The sequence below is a fragment of the Vespa velutina genome, chromosome 21 (assembly GCF_912470025.1).
Source record: "Vespa velutina chromosome 21, iVesVel2.1, whole genome shotgun sequence".
NCBI classification, from domain to species: Eukaryota; Metazoa; Arthropoda; class Insecta; order Hymenoptera; family Vespidae; genus Vespa; species Vespa velutina.
The window spans coordinates 2,983,875-3,007,782 of NC_062208.1; the positions used below are offsets into that span (position 1 = coordinate 2,983,875).

At 35.5% G+C, this 23,908-nt stretch overlaps 1 protein-coding gene and 1 long non-coding RNA gene across 51 annotated transcripts in view; one reads left to right on the plus strand and one right to left on the minus strand.

Moving 5' to 3' along the window:
• Positions 1 to 23,908, minus strand: part of LOC124956286 (microtubule-actin cross-linking factor 1) — a 116,736-nt gene that overhangs the window by 21,907 nt on the left and 70,921 nt on the right. For 33 of the 50 annotated variants that reach the window (XM_047511874.1, XM_047511879.1, XM_047511868.1 and 30 more), the window contains 14 exons: positions 23,807 to 23,830; positions 23,217 to 23,687; positions 21,935 to 23,140; positions 21,695 to 21,778; positions 20,347 to 20,568; positions 16,873 to 16,988; positions 6,977 to 16,760; positions 4,599 to 4,745; positions 4,301 to 4,524; positions 3,427 to 4,221; positions 2,465 to 3,318; positions 1,936 to 2,225; positions 317 to 1,838; positions 45 to 214 (listed from right to left, as the gene is read on the minus strand). In XM_047511874.1, coding sequence (XP_047367830.1) covers positions 45 to 214; positions 317 to 1,838; positions 1,936 to 2,225; positions 2,465 to 3,318; positions 3,427 to 4,221; positions 4,301 to 4,524; positions 4,599 to 4,745; positions 6,977 to 16,760; positions 16,873 to 16,988; positions 20,347 to 20,568; positions 21,695 to 21,778; positions 21,935 to 23,140; positions 23,217 to 23,687; positions 23,807 to 23,830 — 15,909 coding nt within the window. Of the gene's footprint in view, positions 1 to 44; positions 215 to 316; positions 1,839 to 1,935; positions 2,226 to 2,464; positions 3,319 to 3,426; positions 4,222 to 4,300; positions 4,525 to 4,598; positions 4,746 to 6,976; positions 16,761 to 16,872; positions 16,989 to 18,055; positions 18,838 to 20,346; positions 20,569 to 21,694; positions 21,779 to 21,934; positions 23,141 to 23,216; positions 23,688 to 23,806; positions 23,831 to 23,908 lie in introns of those variants that run through there. The other 17 variants (XM_047511886.1, XM_047511877.1, XM_047511885.1 and 14 more) reach the window with 6 other exon arrangements.
• Positions 18,177 to 23,840, plus strand: LOC124956288. The gene is made up of 3 exons (XR_007103202.1): positions 18,177 to 20,594; positions 20,694 to 20,724; positions 23,504 to 23,840. It is a non-coding gene; the product is annotated as an uncharacterized LOC124956288 (long non-coding RNA).

Consider the following 23,908-nt stretch of genomic DNA (forward strand, 5'->3'; position numbering starts at 1 on the left):
TATACATTTTCTTTTTTTCCTTTAATAATACTCGATTATATTACCTTAATTCTATCGAGAAGCTTTGGATCTTTAGATGCTCCACCAAGAGCATCATGAGAAGCTAGTTTGTCTTCGCAACGTTGTAAATCATGTTTCAAATCACGAAGATTTTCTACGAAGTCTGTAAGATGACGTGCGGTATCTTCCAAAGACTGTGTTCTTTCTAAAAGATCTAAAAATATATAAATATAAATATTATATTCTATGTGTGTGTGCGCGCGCTCGCATGTGTATAATTAATACCCAATTTAATTGAGATTTCAATTATATATACCATTATTCAATTTGTCCCATCTTGTTTTCATGGCATTCAATTCATTTTTAACTATTTCCTTATCGATATCACAAGCACCAAGGAAGGATTCCCCAAGAGTTTTGTTATTTTCAAATTCACCAGAACGTTTCCATACTTCGTTTCTGAACGATGACAATTCTTTCAATTGTTTTTCAATATCCTTACGTTTGAAGGATGCTGGCTTTAAGCTTTCTAACTTATCTTCAGCCTGTCTCAACCATGGTAAAAATTGATCCTGTGCTCTATAATACTTTTTACAATGTTCTGCGCAAGTTTGAAGTTTGGTATGTCTATCAAGTGTATCCTTTTTCAAACGATCCCATTGAGATTGCATTTTATCAAGATCTCGTTGAAGAGAACGATTTTCAGATTTTTGCGAACGTGCAATAATGTCACGTCCTTTGTTTAGCAACATAATGACCTCATGTTCTTTACCCATTACATTACGATATACTGGCTCGTGATGATCCAATTGTTGTTGCAATATTTCTCGATCAGCCGAAACCAATAATTTTTCAGACATATTTCCAAGTTCATCGGCAAGCCAACCAAGAGTTTTGCTACAGGAAGCTTCAAACTGTCGACCATCTCTGAGATTACCTTCGATTTCAGCTTTTCTATGATCTAATTTCTTTTGCAAGTTGACATATAACTTTCCAACAGCTGTAAGTTTACCATGGATCTCAGATTTCGAGGCTGGATCACTTAATACCTCGCATAATTGTCCTCCAGCTGCTTCGGCATCAGCTAACAACGGTCTCTGTCCTTCCAATTGTCTCTCCAAATTTTCGATCTTACGTAACTGTTCCTCAGGATCTTTATCGAGAGGTAAATCGTCCAAATTGTCTGAAATCGTTTGAAGAGCGTCACGTAAACGGTTAAGGCTAGCGTCGAATTCACGACTTGTACCAACTGCATCACCCAAACTCTGTCCACGTTCGTCCAATCGACTGAGTTGATCCGCCCATCTTTGTAAAATACTATGCAACTTGGTACTAATCTTTTGACCGTCCGGCGAATCGGCAGATATTCTGGCAAGAACATTTTCACCAACTTGAACCAAATGATCCAATTGCGGTTGCTGGGTTCTGAATTCTTCTCTGAGTACTTGAACTTGTTGGACTTGACTAGAAACCATTCTTGGATCTGACGATATCGGACCTAACGCACCCAGCATTCTTTCCTTTGCACCAAGCCAGGAATTGAGACCGTCGAAAGTATCGTAGAAATCTTTGATATCCTCCAAAAATTTAATTCTGTCCTTGCATCTATCAGAAATTGATTTCCAACGACTTGCCACATCTTCCATTTCATCGTTAAGCCTATCGCTACCATCAGCTCCCTTCTTACGCCTAACCAGATCACGTACTTGGGTCCTTGTACTATCTAATAATGATTGCTTTTCATACATCTCTTCAACGATCACTTTTATCTGTTTTACAGTTTTATCTGCTTCGTCTTTAATCGTTGGAATACTTTCTTTCGGGAGTTGGCGTTGTATCTAAAAATATATAGATCATATATATACATATATACATATATAAAAGATCAAATAGTGAAATTAAAAATATATTAAAAGAATAAAAACAAATTTTTACCTTATCCAGGAAGAGAGAAAGTGCTTTCAAATTATCCAAATGTTTTCTTAACTCTTCTTTAACATTATCCAAATCTGTTTGCCGATCAGATAATCTCACACCTAGCAAACCATATCTATTATTGATTTCTGATAATTGTTGCTGAACAGGCGATAAATCTTCCAAGTGGAAACCATCCTGGCTAGACCGTCGGCTGCTGAATCCACTGCTACCACCTGGAGATACCGGACTTTGTAGCGCGTAGCCTTTTGTAGGAGATGGTGAACGACCGTCTTGTGACATTCGTCGGACTACAAAAAAAAATAAAAAAAAAAAGAAAAAGAAAAGTGATGAGTAAGATGATGATGATGATGATACGCGTAAATTAGAATGCAAGAGAAAAGAAAAAAAAGTAATATATGTATGTATATAGAAGAAGAAAAAAAAAAAAAAAAAACAATCATCTACATCCGCGTAATGAGATGATAGGTGTATTAACAATATTTTCATGTGTGCGATGACATATCGTTAATTATTATTTTTTAATTACCTGGTCTTTTTGTAGGGCTAGTGCTACCACGACGACGAGTTGGACTTTCACCACGTTCCTTCAATAAACTATCATATGTTATACCAAGATCATTTATTTTATCAACGGTACCACCATAATCACGATATTCTTTTTGTATAGGTTTCAATTCCTCAACTTGCTTCTTCAGCTTTTCTAAATCAACAGCTACTGGCTCTAATCTCTGTAATTTATTTTCTGTACGTGTCAACCAATCTATCACTTGATCACGTAACTTTTCGTAGGCTGATAATTGCTCCGCTCTCGATTTACTAAGTCTCTGTTTTTCATCAAGAAGATTGTTCATCTCTTTCCATTGAGATTCAAGTACCTTGATCTTATCTCTAATAGCAGTAGCTTCAGTAATATCTTTTTTAGAAACCAAATTCTTTCCATTTCGAATGAGATCTTCGAAATGACCTCTATGATCTTCACGTCTATCGATCAATTCTGCCATTTTACTTTCATACTCAGATACATCGAGTTTATTCAATTCTCTAGATTCAAGTGACTCGATCATATGCGAGTACCACGTTTCAAATTTAGATGTTTCAGTAAGGAATTCATTAAGAGCTTGAGAAACATCGTCGAGGAATTCTCCGCGACGTAAAGACTTGTCCATAAGTTTTTCGAATCTACTTTGTACATCTTTGAGTTTACCCTCGATACGTTTAGCAACGCGAACATTGTTTGAATTTAATAAAAGATCTTGGGCACTTGCGGCAATGGCATCTACGCTTAAACGATGACTATCCAAGTCTGCTTGAAGTAGACGCTGTTCTCTTTGTTGTTCTTCGAGATGTTCTTTTTGCAAACTTGCAGGACGTTGAAGATTCCTTCATGTACGAAAAATAAAAAACATATTTATATTATATAAAAAAAAAAAAAAAAAAGAAAAAAAATATTAATGACAATTTAAGAAGAAATGCGTTATTATCACTTACTTGAACTGACTTTCAGCATTGTTCAACCATACAACCAAACCATCTAAAGCATCCTGAACACCTTGACATTGCACCAACGCTGTGTCCAATTCTTGACATTTAACTTGCAAAGCCTCGCTTAGTTGCCTGTACTTATCTTCGATTACCCTAACTGGATCCTGAAGTGCATCGACTTCCTGTGGAGTCAATTGTCCATCAAGCGATCTAAGTAGAGCATCGACGCCATTTTTCGCTGCGTCTATTAAACGTTCATTAGCTAGTAATTCGTTGTTCAATGCTTTTGCTTTGTTCAATTGATCCTCCACTTGTTTTGGCTCGGCTGCAATAGCCTCGGATATAATTCGATGCACTTTTGGTTCTACTTCCCTTAACCATGTATTTGCCTTTTCTAATGATTCATTATAATCACGTTGCTTTCCACCAACTCCTGACAATCTATCTGACAATTGATTGGCACGCGTTAACAAATCCTTGTATTGTGTCGTTACAAGAGAGACCTCGTGTCTTACTGGCGAATCTTGACTGGCTGTTGGCTCTTTATGAGGTAATCTTTGTGGCAAACTTGTTCTAAAGTCGTTCAAAATTTGCAAATATTCTTTGCTTTCGTCGACGAATTTCTGTGCAGCCATGGTTATAAATCTAAGATCTGCTTGATGAGCTATAACGTCGCTGATGAAATCGCGCGTGGTGTCTGCACTGCTGCTTAATTTATTTAAATCCGATAAAGATCTTTCCTTGTTTTCTAAAGTTCGACATGCTTTATCCAACCATCCGGAGAATGTTGAGAGTTCGTTTCTAAAAATTAATGAACATTGTTACTTCACATCTTTACGTTTATAACAATTAATAGACCCATCAGATAATTTTTACTAACTTGAATTTGCATAATTCGTCTCTGGCTCCTACCAATCGTCTGACTAACTTATCAGCACGATCAGTAGTTTTGTCGAATCTTGTTTTAAGTGATCTACCACTTTTTTCTAATGTCGATACCTCATCACTCGACAATACGTCGCTACCTGTTAAAACGACTTGACGAACTTGGTCCAGACAAGATGAAACTTGACGTCCATGAGATTCTAAATCCTCCTTTATTTCCTATAATCATGTATGCGTCAGAAAATATCTGATTTTGTTAATAAAATTATTATAAAAACTTGGGAATAACTTACTTTCATGATGTTTATTTGATTTTTTAATTCTTCGATATCTTCTCTGACGGTATCTTGATTGGCAAGTTTATCTTCGACCTCGGATATCCATTGAAGGAGTTTGGATAACGTTTCATCGCACAATTTATACTTCTCTTCAACCGCTTGCTATAAAAAAATTATCAAAAATAGATCATCGTCGTTCTCTTGGAAATGATTTGGGAGCTAAGAGTTGTTCTCTCTACGCAAATAGTTGAGAAAATAAAAGGAATTTTTTGCGAGTATAAAGAATACTGCCAGCTTACCAATGACAGTAGCTAAATAAGGAGAGATTAAGAAGAAGCTTATGACATATCTCACACATGCAAGCACAAACACACATACACTGAGAACGTACAAGTAGAGATACAGTTTTGTATGGTAGCTTTAATTTATCTGCAAAGAGCTGCATATTTTACGTATGTTTTTTTTCATATGCAGCTTGAAGCATAACCAATGTTGAATGTGAATATGAAACTAGGCCTCCGATTAATTATAGTCTGTTTGTTTTTCTTCGTCTTTTTTTTCTTTTTTTTTTTTTTTTTTTTTTTATAGCAAATAAATTAAAACGCATAACGATGAAAGTGTAAAATATATGGCACGATGTAATAATTCTTGTAATAAATTTGTAAATATGTATAAAATATATGTCATAACAATATGTTATATAATTATGTGGAATGGTTTCCATTAAAAGTCGTGCTAAAAATTCAAACAAATAAACACAATATTACACCTGTAAAAAAGTAAAAAACATTTAAAATATAACAATTATCATTAATAAATAACAACACATATACAAAAAGTAGTAAACATTAAAACTTAATAAAAGAGACAATTAAAGTTAATATATATAAATTATCTTTCAAACTCAAAGATTATTCATTGAAATTAAATTATAAATAATAATATTTCTGTGCTATAATATCAATATTTAGAAATATAAAATATTAAATTAGAAAAAGTGTGTTAAAAAATTTCAACATGTTCATTCAACTTTTATGCAATGTTATGTTACGTAAATTAAAAAAAAAAGCTTTGTATTTAATAGAAGATAAACGACTTGCGTTCTATATAATAATTTATGAATGTTCGATCTTAAAATGATTAGAAAATGCTTTTGAAAGAAATTATGATGTAGGATTGTATTAATAAACGAATTTGTAGTGGATTTCCGAAAAAATTGAATTTGTGATATTATATTGAATGAAGAAATTATTTCTCGTTATAATTAAAAATCAATGATACTAATTTGGCCTTCTAATCATAATTATCTATCAGAAACATTTTCGAATCTTTGATCTCGTCTTACTCGTTAAAATTCAACTATTTTTCATGTCAATCTTTGTAGAATGAAATGCAACCGACATATATATATATATATATTGAATACTTAAAGTATATAAAATATAGACGTGTTACACTGTCACATGTTACTTATAAAAATGATTATTACTTAATTATTTGTTTAATAAAAGGCCGAATTAGCGTTGCTGTTGCGACAAGATGATTTGGGATTAATGGATTTATATCATAGTAAACGATGTCAAAAAATAACAATGTCATTGATTTGTGAATTGCGTTATACCCTCGGATCACGCGAGGTTCGATGGATGATGAACTGTTGGAAGCCTGAGAGAAACATTTTTTATGTAGTTAGTCTGTCAGTTTTGTTTTAATGAAAAGAATGATTGATTCCTTTTGTTTACTTAATTAATTACCCCAAGTGTTATACGATAAGTGATAATAAGCATGGATAATGCATGGACATCAAGGATATTTAACAAATAAAAAAAAAAAAAAGAAAGACATAAAATAAAACTATTCCGCCATGAAACAACACAACATAAAACGATAAATGTTTATTTAATTATAAATATATATATATTCGAACGATGATTTTTTTTTTTTTTTTTTTTTTTTCATTTAATTATAAATTAATGATTTCGACGAGTTCCATGCAAATTTCACTAAATTGATTTTAATTATGTTATATACGTAGTATATCATGATGGATACGTAGATTTTAATTCTAAGATTAGAATATGTTAAAATGTGTGATATATGTTTATCGTGAGACCCATGCTAGGGAAAATAAATACATGCCTTCGAATATCGTATCGATAATGGACACGATATATAGATCGAGGTCCACGATTATGAGTCGATCTATGTGCATGTGTGTATGTATATATATATATATCAATGATGGCAACCGGGACTTTTGGAAAGCAGAAAAGTGCAACAATCCTTAACCTCTAGCACAAGCTATAATATTAGGTTGTTACAATATTAAGAGGAGAGGAAAAAAAAAAAGAAAAATAAAAGAGATGGATAGCATCAAAAGCTCTCTGACTTACCCTCGCTTCTGCGGTGAGTATATAACCACGTTCCATGGCCTTCACGAAGTCGATACTCTTTCCCTCTGGATCTTCAAAAAACCTGCCCGCCACACTATCTACCTTCCCACTATTTACAGCTTCCAACAAACTTACGATATTACCACTAATAGGATCTTTGATCACTGTTGTAGACGGATCTATTAAACCCCCTTCTATTGCACTTGCTAAAGTCAAGCGTTTTCTTTCTAATACCGAAGTTATTAAGAATGGATCGTGATAGCTACCAGTTGTTGGATTATAAAGACCAAACTCGAGAGCTTCGATGAACGAAAAGCCTTGTTTGGGAGTCATAACTAAACCAATTTCTACGGCTTTAGATAAGGTATATAATTTAGATGTATCCGTATCTAAGACATTGCCTTTTTCCGGGTCCATCATACCTTTCCTGAAAGCTTCCGGCAATCTAACTAATTTTTTCTTTTGAGCATCTTTTATCAATGCTGAATCTGGATCAATGATACCAAGAGTGACGGCTTCTTTCAAAGTTATTTGTTCATTGCTATTTGGATCTGTTACCTTTCCAGTTTCGAAGGAAAGATGTCCTTTCTCTAATGTTTCTTCAAATGATAAAGGTGGTAATAGGAAAACAGTATTTTCACCGAAACGTATGCATCTGCTCGATAATTTTCCAACTTGTGGTTCGATCGTTCCTTTTTCCGAAGGATCGATGATTCTTTCAGCAAGGGCTTTCTTCAAAACTGTGAACCTTCCATTTCTTGGGTCTCTAACGACCGATACATTTGGATTGATAAATTCATATTTGATAGCTTCTTCGACTGTACATTCTCTCGTATTACTTTCTTTGGTAGATCCTTTTTGTTCATCCAAAGAAGATCTTTGTGATTGAAGAGTCAATGGTTTTTCTACGGTGACTAATAATCCACGTTCGAAGGCAACGTCTATGTTGTAAGATCGTTTGGTTTTAGGATCGAGTACTCTGCCTCTGGGTACATCTATCGTTCCATCATCAATACCAACTTGTAAAGATTTTATTTGTCCTGTAGTAGCATCTTTTAATGCAGTTGTGTCAGGATCAATTAATTCAACCGAAAGAGCTTGGACTAAATCGTAAAATTCATTAACTGTGGGTTTCGCAAATTTGCCACTATCACCGCGATAAAGACCACACTTCACTGCTTCCTCTATCGAAAGTGGAGTTTTTGATGTTACTATGAAACCTTTTTTTCTGGCCTCTTGTAAATTCATTACCTTGTCGATTTCAGAGATATTGTATGTACCACGAATATCGTCGATAATTCCATCTGAAATTGCTTCGGCCAAAAGAACATATTTGTTCGATTTAGTATTCTTTACGATCGACGTAAGTGGATCGATCATTTCGATTTGAATTGCTTCAGCCAATGTAAGCTTTTTATTATTCAATGGATGTATGAATTTTCCTGATGATGAGTCGTACATATCCATCAATATTGCTTCGTATAAACCAAATCCCATGCTTTCGATATCGACGATAAGCCCATGTTGTAATGCAAGAGATAAAGTTACTGTACAATTGGCACCAGGTTCTTTGAACATGCCTGAACGTCTGTCTATTACACCAGCACGACAAGTTTCAGCAAGCGACAAGAGTCTTTCTGATCTTTTATCCCAATAGCAAGGTAAGGTAGGTCCAATGATACATTTTCTCATAGCTTCGTGAAGAGTTACAGCTCTGTTAGTGCCAGGATCAATGATTTTTCCAGTCTTATCGTCGTATAATCCTTGATGAACGGCTCGTTGCAAAGACACGGCCGCTTTATTGTCTATGATCAAGCCGGATTCGTAAGCATCGCGTAAAGATATTTCAATGTTACTTTTGTTGAGATCTTTAACACGTCCAGTATTTCCATCGACATAGCCTAATTCTATTGCTTCCATCAATGGCATTGTTTTTAAGAACGGTGATCTAACATCTTTTACTGTTACAGAATCTGCATCTATCAGATGTTTTTGTATAGCTTCCAATATTGTTAAATAAGTACCAGTTTGAGGATCCAAAAATGTATTGGTTTTATCGTCCAATATACCTTTTGAGATTGCTTCACTGAAGCTCATTGGTCTACGTGTTTCCAAAAGAAGACCACGTTCTAAAGCTTCGTGAAAATCTAAACGTCGTCCTTTTTCGGTAGCTACTGTTCCAGTTTTTGGATCAACTATGAGTTTTTCTATAGCTTCGGTGAAGGTAATTACATCACCACTGTCATGTCGAACGATTGCTGTAGTCGTATCAATGACACCTTTTTTAATAGCACGATCAGTTGGCAACTTTTCTTGTGTGTCTGGAATAATGAAGTGACCAGTCTTTGGATCATAAAAACCTTTGAATATGGCTTCTGGTAAAGATATTTTTCGTTTTGCTGGAACTACCAGGCCACGATCCAATGCATCAGTTAAAGAAAGTGGTACACCTGTGGAAGGATCAATAGCTGTTCCACTTTTTGGATTGATAAGGCCACGTTTGATAGCATCACCAAGAGATATAATATCGTTATTTCGTGGATCTTTGATCGATGGACTATCTTGATTAATTATACCTTTGGCAATAGCTTCTTCTAGCACATAACTTTCTCCATCGATAGTGAAGGTACCTGTTTTAGGATCATAAGTCTGATGAGCAAGAGCTTCTTGTAACGTCCAAGGTTTGGTTGTACTTAACAAATAACCCTTTTCAAATGCAATGTCTAATGTCATGGAATGAGGATAATTCAATAAACCACTTTGTAAATCTATTAATAATGTTTCTGCTGCCTCTTTAATCGACACGACTTTATCACGCCTGTCATCCTTTATCATAGTTGTTCTATCGTCGATATAGCCAGTAGTTAAAGCTTCTTTTATTGTCATTTCTGCACCGTTCACAGGATTAAGAACAAGACCAGTTTTAGGAGAGTAATATTCTTGTGCTATAACATCTATTAAAGAAGGCACGAATGGTGTCGTTATGATCAAGCCTCTGTTTAATGCTGTATCCAAAGGAAGAAGTTCGCCAGCTTTTGTATCTTGCAAACGTCCCATTTTTGAGTTTAATAGATTTATAGTTAGTGCATCGTCGAGAGAAACGAAAGAGCCAGCTTTAGTATCCTGACATTCGGTGATGAAAGCATCGATTATACCTCTTCGAACACTTTCTTCAACATCTACGAATTGTTTAGTCAAAGGATCTTGTATCTTTCCTGTATTAGGCTCGTATATGCCATTATTTATCGCAGCTTCGAGAGAAATTGGTTTTCTAGCACGTGGTACTATCATACCCTTTAAGAAAGCAACCTTGATATCAATTTCTGTCCTTGTTTCAATATTGATAATGACCCCTCTATGAAGATCTATCACACCGGATTCTAATGCTTCAGATAGAGGTAATATTTCATCACTAATTGGATTTCTTATAGCTAGGGAATCAGCATCGATCAGCCCAACTTCGACTGCTTCAGATAAAGATAATGGTTCTCCAGATTTCGGATCATGAAATTGTGCGTTAATAGGATCACAAACACCTACTTCTACTGCTTCTTGTAAGCTTAGAGTTAAAGGTTCCTTTTCAACACTGCTAGGTCTTTGTTCAATCCATCCAAGTTTGACTGCCTCGAAGAATGGTATTTTCTTACCACTTTTAGGATCTACCATATACCCTACATTTCTATCTACGAGTGGTCTATCGATTGCTTCTCGAAGAGTGACATATTTATCAGATTTCTTTGATAAATCTTTAACCCACACGTTGTCGGGATCAAAGATCTGTAAATCGAGAACGAATTCGTTGAACGAAACAATGTTACCTGTTGTAGGATCAACGAATCTTTCGTTTTCCATATTAAATAGACCTCGATCAGCTAGATCTCGTGGTGATAAATCCTTCGATACGACTATTTGCGACAATTTCTCTTCAGATTTTTCATCTGCATCTTCTATATCTTCTCTTTCCTGTTGATCTATATCTTCTCTTTCCTGTTGATCTATATCTTCTCTTTCCTGTTGATCTATATCTTCTCTTTCTTGTTTATCTAGATCTTCTACTTCAATTGTATCAGATATTTTTGTTGTTTGAGGTTCTTCTATCGGTGCTGTTAATTTTTCATTAGCGATGAACGAATCGCACACTTCTTTTTCTTCTTTTTGTAAAACTTCCTTTGCACTAGCCTTTGGTGTAGATAGAAGTTTGGATTCTTCATCCAATGGAACTCCTTCTACTTCGTCGGATAATTTTTGAACCCGTTCGGGTTCAATCGTTTCATCGACTTTAGTTTGTGATGATACTACAGAAACTGAGACAGGTTCTACTACATCGACTTTACTTTGTGTTGTTGCAGAAACTGTGACAGGTTTTACTACATCGACTTTACTTTGTGTTGCTGCAGAAACTGTTACAGGTTTTACTACATCGACTTTACTTTGTGTTGCTGCAGATATTGAGATAGGTTCTACCGCATCGATCTTACTTTGTGTTAATGCAGAAATTGAGGTAGGTTCTACTGCTGAGGTAGATTCTACAGGTGAACTAGATTTTTTAGTTTCTCTTGTTTGAATAGCATCTACTACAGCTTTTCCAGCTAAAATGGGTGCAGCGACGACCGCTAAAAGCCCGAGTTTTGCGGCTTGAGCAATACTCATTGAGCTTCCTCCATCTTTTTGTTTTATTTTACCGGTTTGAGGATCGAGCAGACCTTTTTCTACAGCTTCTTTTGTTGTTATAGTTTCTGCTGTTTTTACATCGTACAAAACAGAATCAGGCTCGATCAGACCAACTTCTATTGCTTCGGTCAAATTGTATGATTTTTTCGATTCAGGATCAGTAAAAGATTCGGTCTTATCATCATAAATTTGTTCTATAGCTTCCAAAATGGTCAAACTGTTTTGCGTAGTTGGCATAGAAGTACTGGGCTCATTTGTCTGGACTGAGGTATCAAGAATACCAACTTCTACTGCTTTTGAAATTGGCATAATAGCACCTGTGTTAGGATCGGTATAAGTTCCTGCATTCATATCAACCAAACCCTTTTCTACAGCATCACTGAAAGTAATTCTTATATCCTTGGTTGTAAACTCTTCTTTCTTCTCAGATTCATCTTTAACGATTCCTTGATCACGTGCCTCTTCGATCGTAAGCGTATCACCGGTTTCAATATTCTGAACTAGTTTTGCATTTAACAAAACATATCCTGGCAGAAGTTCGATAGTTTTCGTGGTAATCGTATGATAAGATGTCACTGTTTCGGTAATCGTACTGATGCATTCATCTTTTACTGGTGTTTTTACAATCAGAAGACCAGATTCTACAGCTTCTACTATTGGTATGGATGTACTAGTTGTAGGATGAATAAACACACCCTTCTCTTTGTCAATAAGACCTGACTCGAGAGCTTCTGTTACTTTAATACTATCTGGAGCAGCTGGATAAGGCAGAGTCATTATAAAATCAGATGCTATAGCATCTTTCAAAGATATATTTTCACCTGTGATAGGATGTCTAATTTCATTTTTGGATGGATCGATCAAGCCACGTTTCAAAGCAACTGGGAAAGTCATACCAGTTGGTGGCAACTCAAAAGATTTAGTCGTCTCACACTTTTCAAATACATTTTCTTCCACAGCTTTAACTAAATTAATGCAACCATCTTCGAATTTAACTAATGATCTGTCGGCATCGATTACATCATTTGCGATGGCATTTTCTAAAGTATCTGATTGTCCGTTTGGTTGAATTATTTTTGATAATGGATCGACTATTCCACAAACTATGGCTTCGTTTAGAGTAAGATGAGCACCTGTTTCTGGATGAACAATCTTGCCTTCTTGAGGATCTAACAGACCTTGTTTGTATAATCCTGGAATAGAAAGACTCTTTGCTAAGGGAAGAAGTAAATCTGCATTCTCTGGATCTAAGATTCCACGATCGATAGCCTCCTTTATAGATAAAACATCACCTCTTTGTGGATCTACGATTTTACCACTATCAGCATCGATCCTATTACTTTCGATAGCTTCGGACAATGTCATTTTCTTTTCTCCATCTCCAGAGATCTCAGTTTCAATAATTTGTATCGTTTCTTCATCGATTAGACCACTTTCCATAGCTTCGCTAGCTTTAACGATTCTCTTCTTCATTTTTTGAAGCACGATCGGTTTAGCTTCTCTTTCTGGACTTTGCGAAAATGATCTAGCTTTACCAATCGTTACTGTATACTTTGGCTCCGTAGTTACTCTTGCTCTTGCTTTAGCTACCAACGACGCTCTATCGGTACTATCTTCTTCAGGTGTAAATGGTTTCGTAACAACCGTATCCTTTACTTCTACGTTTTCACCATTTTCTTGTCTCGATGGTTCAACGTCGCTCGACGATACGCTTTCATTCGTTTTACGATCAGATACCGGAATGTCTGTACTTGCTCGTAAATCTTCTAATAGAGTTTCTGTTGCAGTAATAGCTGGGGATGATTTAACATTCAATACTTCTTCTGGTGGGACAAGACCACGTTCTATAGCAACTTCTCGAGGTATTTTCTCTCCTGTCTTAGGATCTTTGATCATAGTTTTTTTAACAGCTTCAACGGCAGCTGCTGCTGCCACCAAAGGAGCACCAACGACTGCTACCAAACCAAATTTCGTTGCATCGAGCAAAGACAATTTTCTATCATCATCGACTTTATATTCGCCAGTCTTTGAATCGAGTATACCACGTTCCACCGCTTCAGGCATTGCAATGTTTTTACCAGTTAATGGATCACGAACTATTACATCTTTAGACTGCAAAGTACCATCGTTGACAGCTTTTAATAAGTCGGCGGATGTACCGTTATCGGTCGAGATAACTAATGCCGTTGCAGGATCATAAATTACACCTCGCGATACTTGTACAGGATCCAAAATGGACGATTCGTCTGTTACCTTGATTTCAGTATCCTTCGTTGGATCATCAACGTGTGTTAATTCTACTTTATCAGGTTTCCCAGAAATTTTAGTGATTTGTAATAGTCTTTGATTTGTTTCATCGAAATCGGAGGATTTATATTGAAGTATTACCAACTGCCTTTCTATTGCCTCTTTCATAGATATTTTTTGTGGATGAGTATAATGCCCCGTGGAATCTAAAATATTTTTTTCCAAACTTCTCATTAATGAAACTTTCCTTCCATTATTCGGATCAATCACAGCTGCAGAATTTGGATTAATGATTTGTAATTTTATACATTCCTCGAATGATACTAATCTATCAGTACCTGGTATAATAAACAAACCAGTAGCTGGATCGAACAGTTTCTGATTAATGGCATCAGCAAGTGTCCAACCATCGGATGGTAACTCGAACACTCGTTTCTCTGTTAAAATACGTTCACTTTCTATAAACGAACTAACTTCTGATTTATGATTTCTAGTAGTTGTCACTGAACTTTGCGTCTCAATTTTCGTTTCATTCGAATCTTTATTAGTCGAGAATGAATTCGAATCGATCATCATTTTTTGTTCTTCTCTATGCTGCGAAGGACTCTTCGATTTGGATCGTGATCTAACGATATTATCTGGTGAAGATGGTGGACTAGTTTTCATTGGAGATACCGTACCATTTTTAATGGTAGATTCGATCGATGAGGAAGGTATGAAAGTCGTTGAAACGACTGAAGGTTTAGTAATTGCAGATTGTGTTAACTTGTCTTCGCTCGGTGGAACGATTTCTTTAGTTATAATAGTCGTAGTCGTTCCAATTGCTATTGGTTGCGATTTCTCTCTTTCATCCGAACTATCAACGTTACCAACGTTTGTGACTAGGGTAGTTTCAAAAGTGACTTGTTTAGATGGGAAATGTATTTTTCCAGCAGGCGTTTCTTCCATTTGTTTACCAAGCAAACCTTCTTCTATAGCTTGATGAACACTCATAATCTTTCCGCTGTCAGGATCCGTGAAGATTTTATTAGTTTGATCGATTAAACCATGTTCAATAGCTTCTGCATAAGTGATTTTACAATCTCGATTGATCACTTCTCCTGTTTCCAATACGGTTACGTATCTTTTCACAGTTTTGGTAACTGTTTGGGTCGTTACAGCGATATTTAACAGACTAGTAAGCAACGCAGCTCCGTCTGGTGTAATTAATCCACGTTTAATGGCATCTTCCAAAGGAACTATTCTTTTAGTTCGTGGATCCAACAGTTGACCTGATTTTGGATCGACCAATTCTAATAAAACAGCTTCTAACACACTAATTTCACGACCCTCCTCCGTAATTCCAATACCACAATTAAGCATCTCCGATACCGTTGATCTAACGAAGCCCTGTTCTTCGGCTACGTCCAAGGGAACTGTCTTTCCAGTTTTTAAATCGATTATATAAGAACCTCCTGATTTTGGACTTATCAAACCTTTTAAAAGAGCAGAGTTTAAGCTGATGTATTCTCCAGAAACGGGATCTTTAAAACCATCGATATCAAAAATAGTCTTTTGTGTGATTGACATGACCAAGCCCTTATCTACCGCCTCCTGTATACTCAATTCCTCGTCTTTTAAAGTGTCTTTGAATGTACCTTCCGGTTTAACAACGCCTTTGGACAATGCATCTGACAAAGTAATCGGTTCTCCGGCTTTCGTATCCGTTATAGATTTGAGATTCTCAGAATCTAAGACACTTCTCGATATGGCTTCCAATACCGTCAATTTTTTCCGATGCGCTGGACTGGCTATCCTACCAGTTTCATCGATTATTTCCAAATCGCAACAATCCTTAAGAGTCATCGGTTTAACGATAAGTTGCCTTCGACGTGCCTCCTTCAAGGATAATCTTTCCATTGATAAACCATGCATATACCTACCACTCTTTGGATTCAATATACCTTGCTGTATTGATTCAGCTACCGTCAACTTGATATCGTTACGCGCATCGACCACTTCCTTAACATCAGGATCAATAACACCTTTTTCTATAGCCTCATTCAATAGGTAATATTCCCCAGTAACTCTATCAAGAATACGACCTGACCTATCGTCGACAAGACCTTGGGATATCGCGTCGGAAAGTGCAAGAGCGTTCTTTTTAACTTTAACCGTGACATCGAGTTTCGTTAAATAACCCCTAGAGTATGCCTCCTCGATGGAGATTCTTTCACCGTTGGCCGTAATAACTTGACCCGTTATTGGATCCAACAAACCCTCGCTCATCGCATCGGCAACGCTAACACCCGAGAAACTGGTCGTTACCTTAACTCTATCATCCCCTCTCTCGGCATCAAAGAGCTCCTGTTGAATAGCCTCGAGTAGAGAGATTTGTCGACCGTCCTCCGTTACCCCACAAGGTCCCAATAAGTGATTCGCCAGATTTCCATCTATCAGATTCATTCGCGCAGCTTCCTCAATCGTCACGCTTGTTTTCGCGTCGCTCGAGGTTGCTATTCTACCATTTCTAACATCAAGAATCCTAAGTCTTATAGCTTCGCCAACCGTTAGTACCTTCCCAGTACTTGGATGAACGATACCCCTAGCATCTATCACGTTGTCCGTACTGATACCCTCCTCAGCCCTGTGTATCCTCTTAAGACTCCTAATTTCGCTAAATTGCATGGTGCTTCGAGCGTCGGTAGTAGAATCCGTCGTCGTCGTTGACGTCTCGGTAACGCCACTGATACGAGGAGAATAACCAACATCTTGTTGTCCCTCTGTTCTTGCACGTTTCAATGGCGATGATTCACGACTTGTACTACGACGAACGGAATCGCTACTCACACTGGTCTCCGTTGATTCGTGTTTTTCTGTGATGTACCTGTTGAGAAATCAATCGAAAAGAATTTCATGAGATCTCTCGATTAAATTTCTTCTTTTAATTTTCTTTTTTTTTCTTTATCTCTCTCTTTTTTTTTCCACAAATTACTCACTGCGATTGAGTGTAATGTGTCGTTGTTGAGGTATAACGTTCCTCGCTAGTTGTACTCTCGTAGATGTTAAATTCCGTGCGGAATGTCCGCAGAGGTCGTTGCTCTTGAAGAGCACGCTAAAACATAAGTCGAGTATATATTAATTTCGATATAAATGTTATGAGTTTTTTTTTCAAATTTTTTATAAAACGATAAAACAAAAAACAAAATAGACTGAAAGTATCTGAAGTATATGAAGTTATTCTTAAATGCTTGAAAATTTTAGGAACGGATAGATAAAAAAAAAAAAAAAGAAGATAAAAAAGCGAAAAAGTGAGGAAGGAAGAGAGAGGGGAGAGAAAAGTTGTCAATTTTCGCCGATTGCTGGGCGATGCTAAACGCTGGACGAGATCATATTTTTAGAGCACGTTCAGCTTCCGTTGCAGCTGGGGCTCGCTCACAGCTTACGTTAACGCCTCGTTTAAAGTATACTTTTTCTTTTCTTTATCGGCTAAAGTCACGAAACATGTTTCTATCTTCGTCGAAATTTAGGGAGACGCGTAATTCTCGAGTGATAACTTTTATGCTAAACTCAAAGTGAAGTGAAATAATGTGTGTTAGAGTAGAGTCGTCCAAGGCTCGAAATAATTTTTACGATCGAAAAAAAAAAAGACGGGGGAAGAGCACGAGAACAATGAGAGGAGTGAGATAGAAAGAAAAATTAGTCGACTTCGATGGCCTAATATTTTACATAACACACAATGTATAAGATAAATAAAAAAAAGAAAGAAAGAAAGAAAGAACGGAGTGAACAAAAAAGAAAAAAAAAAGAGAAATATATCGGAGCTATAAGTTGTGAGTCTGCGTCTAAGAAAAGAAAATGACGGCATCGTTAGTATGTTTTCTTTTTCTTTTTTTTTTTACGATGTAACAAATTACGCTAATCTTTGAATATTAAATTCTCTGAACGGATCAACATTGCTTCCAACGAAATTGCGTAACTAGATGTATGACGTCAGATCGGTCGGTTTCTCTATAATATGAGAGTGAAATCGTATGATTGCGACACATTTCTGTTTACCGCGTGTGTACTTTAAAACTTCTATTCCTAGATCAATTCGAGATCTCATTCGCCTCGAAATTTTTGACACAGAATGTCCATCACACGATCTGTCTAATCACACGTATTCCCAATTTTTATTACCTTGGTAATAATTTTCCTTTCCGTGAGTACCATCATTGATAACGATCATTCACATAATAATCCAATAAATTACGTTTTTTTCTTTATTCCTTTTTTTTTTTTTTTTTTTTTTTTTTTTTTTTTTTATTACAATTAGATTAAGTTCACGTAAAAATAAATCTACATGGTTTCTTTCTTTTTCTTCTTCTTTCCTTTCCTAATCAAGTCAATCAAATCACTTTTATGAGAGTTAAAAAAGATTTCAAAAGAACGTAACTCGATAATTAAACTCGAAGGATCTCGACCTCGTTTTATAAATTATTTCCAACGAATGTGTTAATGAATATTTCATAGATCGTTGACTACTACTACTACTATTATTATTACTACTACTAATATCTCAATTGTAATAATATCAAATTAAAAGATCTCATTCCCTCCCCGGCCGGTGAACGTCACGCAACACCACGTTAACGCGACGAGCTCGCCCGGGATACTGATACTAAAATCGCTTAGACTCGTGCCAAAAGCCTAACATCGTTTCAGACAAACTAATACGCTTTATACGCGCCATTTTTAAATACAACCTCTTTCTTTTTTATTTTTTTTCTTTCTCTCCTTCTTTTTTATGTATCTCTCTTCCAATGATACGAAGATGAATGAATACTGTTCTGCTATTGGTCAATTCTCCGATTTTGTAATATCTACGGACTGCAATACGATATTACGATTAAAAATATAGTTATAGATAGGACACGTGACTTCATTCGTCTCCGATCGATTTCATTTTCATTCAAAACATAAATATGTTGACTATCATTTAAAAACAGACGAGAGTGAGAATGAGTGAAAAAGAAAGAGAGAGAGAGAGAGAGAGAGAGAGAGAGAGAGAGAGAGAGAGAGAGAGAGAGAGAGAGAGAGAGAGATATTATTTTCAATTTTGTGATGAAGATTTTCTTCATCTTTCTTGCCTCCTTCTCAATGTTATTTTTATAAGACCCTAAAGACTATACATAAGTAAGATGACTCACAGGAACTCGAAAAAATGTTACTGAACTCTTGCAACATATTCGATTTATTTAACTACTGAATATAGAGAAATTTTTATCTTCAGGAAGTTAAATAATAGAAAGATTTCTAAATTGTGCAAGAGAAAGGTATTGTTAACTTTGATCATTTTCTCGATGACATCACGATCACTTAAATAATTCAAACGTATGCTCGGCTGATAAGGAATTGAGTGTTGCTATCTAATCGGGATAATTGTATGTATATCTTTATAGAAAGTATAGCAAGATATTGCGATTAAAAATTTGATGTTAAAATCTTCGTTTATTAACACTGATGTTTTAATTGAATCCAAAGATCTTTAGGATAAATTTAATAAATGTTGATTAAAAATGAAAAAAAAAAAAAATAAAATAAATAAATTCTCATCACACTGACAAATACAAAGTTTCTATAAAAATCACTTAAAAATATCACTATGGGAACAAAAAACGAAAAAAGAAAAAATACAAAAAGGGAAAAAAATTCAAAACAAAAAAAAGAAAAAAAGAAATAAAAATGACGATTTAAGATTTAACTTGCACCTTTCGAATGATCTTAACACCGGTCATCCTGTCAAAAATGTCACACAACAGTCAATGCGTAACACCTTATGTCATAATCACGAGTTGACAAACAAAAAAAAAAAAAAAAAAAAAAAAAAAAACAAAAACAAAAAAATATTAAATAAATCGAATGAAAGCGAAAGTAAAACTAATCGAAAAGTATCTGACGATGAGAGAGATCTCTTTCTAGAGTTCCGTTCGATTTAACAGACGACGAGACTGTGAATAAGAGTTTAGTTCTCCTGACTCGAAAGACGTAAGCAGGTGGAATGACAAGGCGTGCAAAGGCCGAGTCATTATCTGTTCTGCTACTGCTCGCGCCGCCACACGATCCAACGCAGCCTGAAAACTAACAGAACGCGATGTCCTCGCGCATTTATCGATCCAAAATGGAAGGCGGTAGAAACGATCGTCCCTAACGAAGCCTGCGCTAACTTATTGACTGTATTCGCTTGGATATCAAAAGAAAGAAAGAAAGAAAGAAAGAAAGAAAGAAAAAAGAAAAAAAAAGAAAAGAAAAAAAATATAATAATAGAACAAATGTATAACAATTAATGATAATATTCCAAATATGATCAGATCAAAAACTCGTACCAAGGATAAAATGGCGATCCAAGGATATCCAGTTCCAATCAGATAATAAACACTAATTCGATATTAAATCATTATAAAAATTAAATGCCATTGATATTAACTCACCTGCAAAGAGATATCTTCGGGATATAACAAGGCCAACTGCCTAACTCGTTCCTGAAGTAGACTCAATAGGGTAGTATATTTTCTATTTAGTGTGTCAAGGTCACGCGCAACTCCATCCACCGTAGTTACCGGTTCTCTACGTGGTCTTTTCACTGATGCATCCAACGATGGGCACACTTCTTCCAGCTGTTCTTTGAATGCTCTGAGCCTTTGTCCATAGATCTATGGGGTTCGGTTAGTCCGTTACGGTTAGTGAATTAGATCATTTGGATCCACTACCGTTAGCCAAAAGCGAAGGTAAAGAAACGCATTTAACATGGTATTCGCTTCTTTCCTTTTCTATATAGAATCGACGACGACCCAATGTGATGCCGTTGTGTAAGTATTCGTTGCGTTAACGTTACTTTATTAATATAGCTTCTCAAGAATGATTTTTATTTTTTTTTTTTTATTTTTCTTTTATATCTTGTCTTGAGTGTTAGACAATTATTGCCCGTTTGGTAAATTGCGTTGATGTAAATTGCTATGTTATAATAACTTCCCTATCAATTTCTTCATTTCGTTACATTTCGGGAATACAAAAAAAAAAAAAAGAAAAAAGAAAACAATAAATAAATATTAAGGTTAATCGAATAAGGTCAATCGAGAGTTTTAATTATACCACACTGGGTCACTCGTAATAAATACGTATTTTTAGCGAATTAGACCCGCAAGCTTTGGTTGCTTTAAAAAAAAAAAAAATAATTAAAAATTATGCGAAAGCCAATCGATCAGAATGAGCTGCTTACTCAACTCTACTATCTATCTATCCATATATATATATTTCTTTGTATATTATGTTTGTGATTAGAAAAATGAGCTGAGTATAATAATTACTTAGCCCATAATGAATTAGAAAATTTCAATGAGTTAATCGATCTTTTGCTTCATGTATTTCTTGAGAATATAGTAAAAGCAGCGATTTTTAGTAACAGCGATTTGATAAAATCACATTCGAGTATGAATCTCTAAAGAGAAATATCAATTGGATTTATATATATATATATTACTTTTACTAAATCTAAGTTTGCTGCGGCTTATTCCTTAAATTGCTGAAAGTAGTTACGTTTTTCATAACTTTACATGTAATATAATACATATAAAATAAATATACGATGCTGGAAAATCATTAATGTTTTGTGGGTATAAGTACGTGTACGTGTACGTAATGTGTTTGTGTAAAATATCTAAATCTCATTCATACATTGCATTCATACCATTTGCTAAAGCTAATTATTGAAAGAGAAAAAAAAAAGAAATAATAAAATACAAAAATCCAATTGCTACGGTATAAACCTTATCATCTTACCTTGCCTTCGCGAATTAATCTTCCACCAGTAACGTTGACTGCTTCGATTGCTGGAGCACGATCCACAACTCTGTTTAACAAATTCTGCACGGAAATTTGAAAGGATGGTTTATAAATTATTATCGTTGTTTTCATTTCAATGTTTAATAACAACTTAAATCTCACGTTCGCAAAAAAAAAAAAAAAAAAAAAAAAAAAATATATATATATATATAAAAAGAATAAAAGAATTTTGTCTACCTTAGCATTCTCCAATTCGAGCTTCATATAGCATTCGTCGATGAAGTCAACCTCATTTTGATACGAATTATGGTACTGTTGTGCGAGACTATAAGCCGCTTCCGCACTACGTAATCTATCAACGAGCTGACCACAAACATTAGTCCATCTAGCGTTCAATCTGTTGACCTCGGAATCTAATCTATCCATATCACCGTGTGGTCCATGATGATTATGTCTTGATTTTTCAACGAGACGTCTGGCGTTGTGGGCGTCGTCGTTCAATTGATCAATGGATGACTGTTGCTGAGCAATGGCATTTTGAAGGATCATGAGATCCTCGAGAACATTTTGAAGACCTTTAACGTCCGACGGTAATTCACCGAACGATGCCAATTTTATTTCAAATTCGGATATAACCGTGGTATTTTCTTCGAGACTAGAAAGTACGATTTCTACGCATTTCAAACGTTCTATGTAAAGATTGCTAAGATTCCAAAGATGATTCCATTTGGTCATTACGCTATCGAGTTTATTTCTCATTGCTGGGGTCTTCAAAGTAATACCACGGAAGGTCTGTTGTACTTGATCGACTTCCGGTGCCAATTGTTGCAAATTTTGTTCATAATCTTTGTGTTCTAATACCAAATGTTCAAGGCTATCGAGATCTCTTGGTAATGGAGCCGCAATACGTGCATTTATAATACGTTCAGCTTCATCGAGCGCTTGCTGAAGCGAGGACACCTGTTCGTTGAAAATTCGGCCAGCATTTTTAGATTCCTCCTCGGCTTTGGCACGTTTCTCGAAGTCATCGAAGAGCCTATTAACATCAGCCATCTCACGTTTTAATCTTCTCAATTGTGGATCAGCTGGATCACCTTCGCTAAGTAATTTATCTGCATCCTCGTTCAAAGCTTTTCTAATAGCAGTACGTTGATCTTGTCCCATAGCTAAGAACTGAGGTAAGTCCCATCCCTTGACCACCTTGATGGTAGCAAAAATCATGTTTTGTCTGAGTCTTAGTTGTTTGCGTTGCCACAAAGATACGCTTCTATCGTATTGTCGTCTTGATCGTTCAGCAGCATCCAATGCATCTTTATCTGGTGGATGAAGTGAAAAACAGACACCTGGTACAGGTGATTCGACGCCTTGCGAGTTCTTCACACGCCATTTAACTCTACCAGAATTGTCATAGAGAGTACATTGTTCTCCTTTCTCGATTGACATCTGCTTCAATGAAGATCATTATGAAGAATAAATGTTTTTTAACATCTTAATTGTTTAATATTTGAAATAAACTTACGTTTACTTGCTTGTAATTGCAAACGCAAGTAACTTGCAATGGTCTCGTTACTGGCTGTCTTCTTTGTTTCATCGGTATAACTTCTTTAGCCTGTTCGACCAATCTCTGAACGTGCTCACCATAATTATTAAGTTCTTCTCTAAGTTCTTGCATACCCTTTAACAATCGTTCACCTTCGTCTAAAGAGAAATCAGATTGCGAATAAATCGTGTTAAGTGTTTCGTCTATCTTAGAAATCCATTGTTCAGCCTGTTGAATATCCTTGAAAAATTGTTGACTATGCGCAGAGTGTTTCAGATGAACTTCGAGACAGAGAGTTAGCTGGAGGAGCCAAGCCCATTGACTCTGCATCGCTGACATATAGGCCTCGATCGTTTTTGCTGCTGGATGATGCTGCAGGACCAATGCTTCTCCTCTATCTTGTACAGCAGAAAATTGTATTTCTCGTTTTTCCAAATCGCTCATCAGGGACTGTATTAAAAAATTATAATAATCATGTAGAAGAAAGAATAATTATTATAATAAATATTATAAAATTGATATTGGAAAATGAAATGAAATTTTTAATTGTGTATTAGTAAAAGATTTACCTCAATTCCAGATCCGTATGTACGCTTGTAAAATATAGAATAACATGAGAAGATTTTTTATATTAGTAATATCAAAAAAAAAAAAGAAGAAAAAAAAAAAAA